The 1,379-nt window shown below is 29.2% G+C and overlaps 1 protein-coding gene across 1 annotated transcript; it reads left to right on the plus strand.

The window, feature by feature from the left end:
- Window positions 1-924: 924 nt before the first annotated feature.
- LOAG_15643 (hypothetical protein) lies at window positions 925-1,152 on the plus strand (the record flags this gene model as incomplete). Its single annotated transcript, XM_003151132.2, has 1 exon — window positions 925-1,152. The coding sequence occupies exon 1, from the start codon at window positions 943-945 to the stop codon at window positions 1,150-1,152; it is 210 nt and encodes a 69-aa protein (XP_003151180.2). The 5' UTR covers window positions 925-942.
- Window positions 1,153-1,379: the final 227 nt, after the last annotated feature.

A 1,379-nucleotide genomic window follows, 5' to 3' on the forward strand; every position in this document is an offset into this window, starting at 1 on the left:
TCAAATTTCGTTCAATTACTCATTTTCATTCTACCAAAGCATCACTCTCTATCACTGCTACAATGTAAAATCCATGTTATGCAATCAATTCCATCAATCTCTAATCCCTCTACTTCACTAAAACTCTTCTTTTTTCCTCTCCCCTCTCTCTCTCTCCTTCATTACAATTCACTTCTGCTTTGTAAACCCTAGTATCTCTTCACTTCTCAAATATCATTCTATTTCCGTCATTTCATGGATCCTGGATTTTTCATAAAAACTGCACTATTTCATCATAATATTGTAATATTACGTTGCCCAATGGCAAAGTAATACTGAATTTATACTCCAACCGGATGCCGGGAATGTCGTGTTGTTCGCATCATTCAATTTCGCGATATATCGATGAGGTCAAGGTCTCGGGATTCAATGAGATGGCTATCAGCAATGTTTTAATGAAATGGAAATATTTTAGCGTCATTTTTCTTACAACCTAATAGTTAATGAATCGCTATTTTTATTTTATTTTTGGAATTCACAATAGTATGCTATTATTTAAAAATTGAAATTTAACGCAAACTTTTTTTTTCGTTTTCCAAAACAGCCATGTTTAGGTAAGATTATTTGAAATTTCCATAGATGAAACACTTATTTTTATGTTAACGGCATATAGTATCTAAGTTTAAGGGATTTAAAATCATACACTGTTATTTAAACGTTGATATTTAGCACAAAAAATTCGCTTTTTCCGAAATCTGAATAATCGTTATTTGATATTAATATGCAGACATTATCACAGAATTGAATCACTGCTGAACTGTCTCAAATCAAATTGTCATTTATTCCAAATCTTGTTTTTGTCTTCATTTGGCCACAGTTTACTTTTTAAATCACAGTTCTTGTACGTGCAAATGATGCTGTTATAAATTTTATGAATTATATAGAAATTTCAAGGTCTTTTATATGGCTGACGATATTGATACGAAAAGCGAAACGTCTGGTAAATCATCACCGACGAGACAAAGCGAAACAGCGCATAACCAACAAATTGAACCAACTACGGCATTCTTAGATATCTGCAAACAGTTGGATCCTGAAATAGATGAAGATTTTATTGAAAAAGCATGGAAACAATACGATACTGTCGGGAAGCAATACGTCTTAGAGGTTTGATTGTTCACGTAGATGAATTTTTCTGACAAATAAGTAAATGAATAAAATAAATAAGTAAATAGATGAATAAATAAATGTATATACGTGTATATACGTATGTATATGTACATATATATATATATATATATCCATATATATGTATATGTATGTAAATATATATATATATATATATATATATATATATATATATATATATATATATATATATATATATATACTACTATATA

Source organism: Loa loa (assembly GCF_000183805.2).
Source record: "Loa loa unplaced genomic scaffold supercont3.2341, whole genome shotgun sequence".
NCBI classification, from domain to species: domain Eukaryota; kingdom Metazoa; phylum Nematoda; class Chromadorea; order Rhabditida; family Onchocercidae; genus Loa; species Loa loa.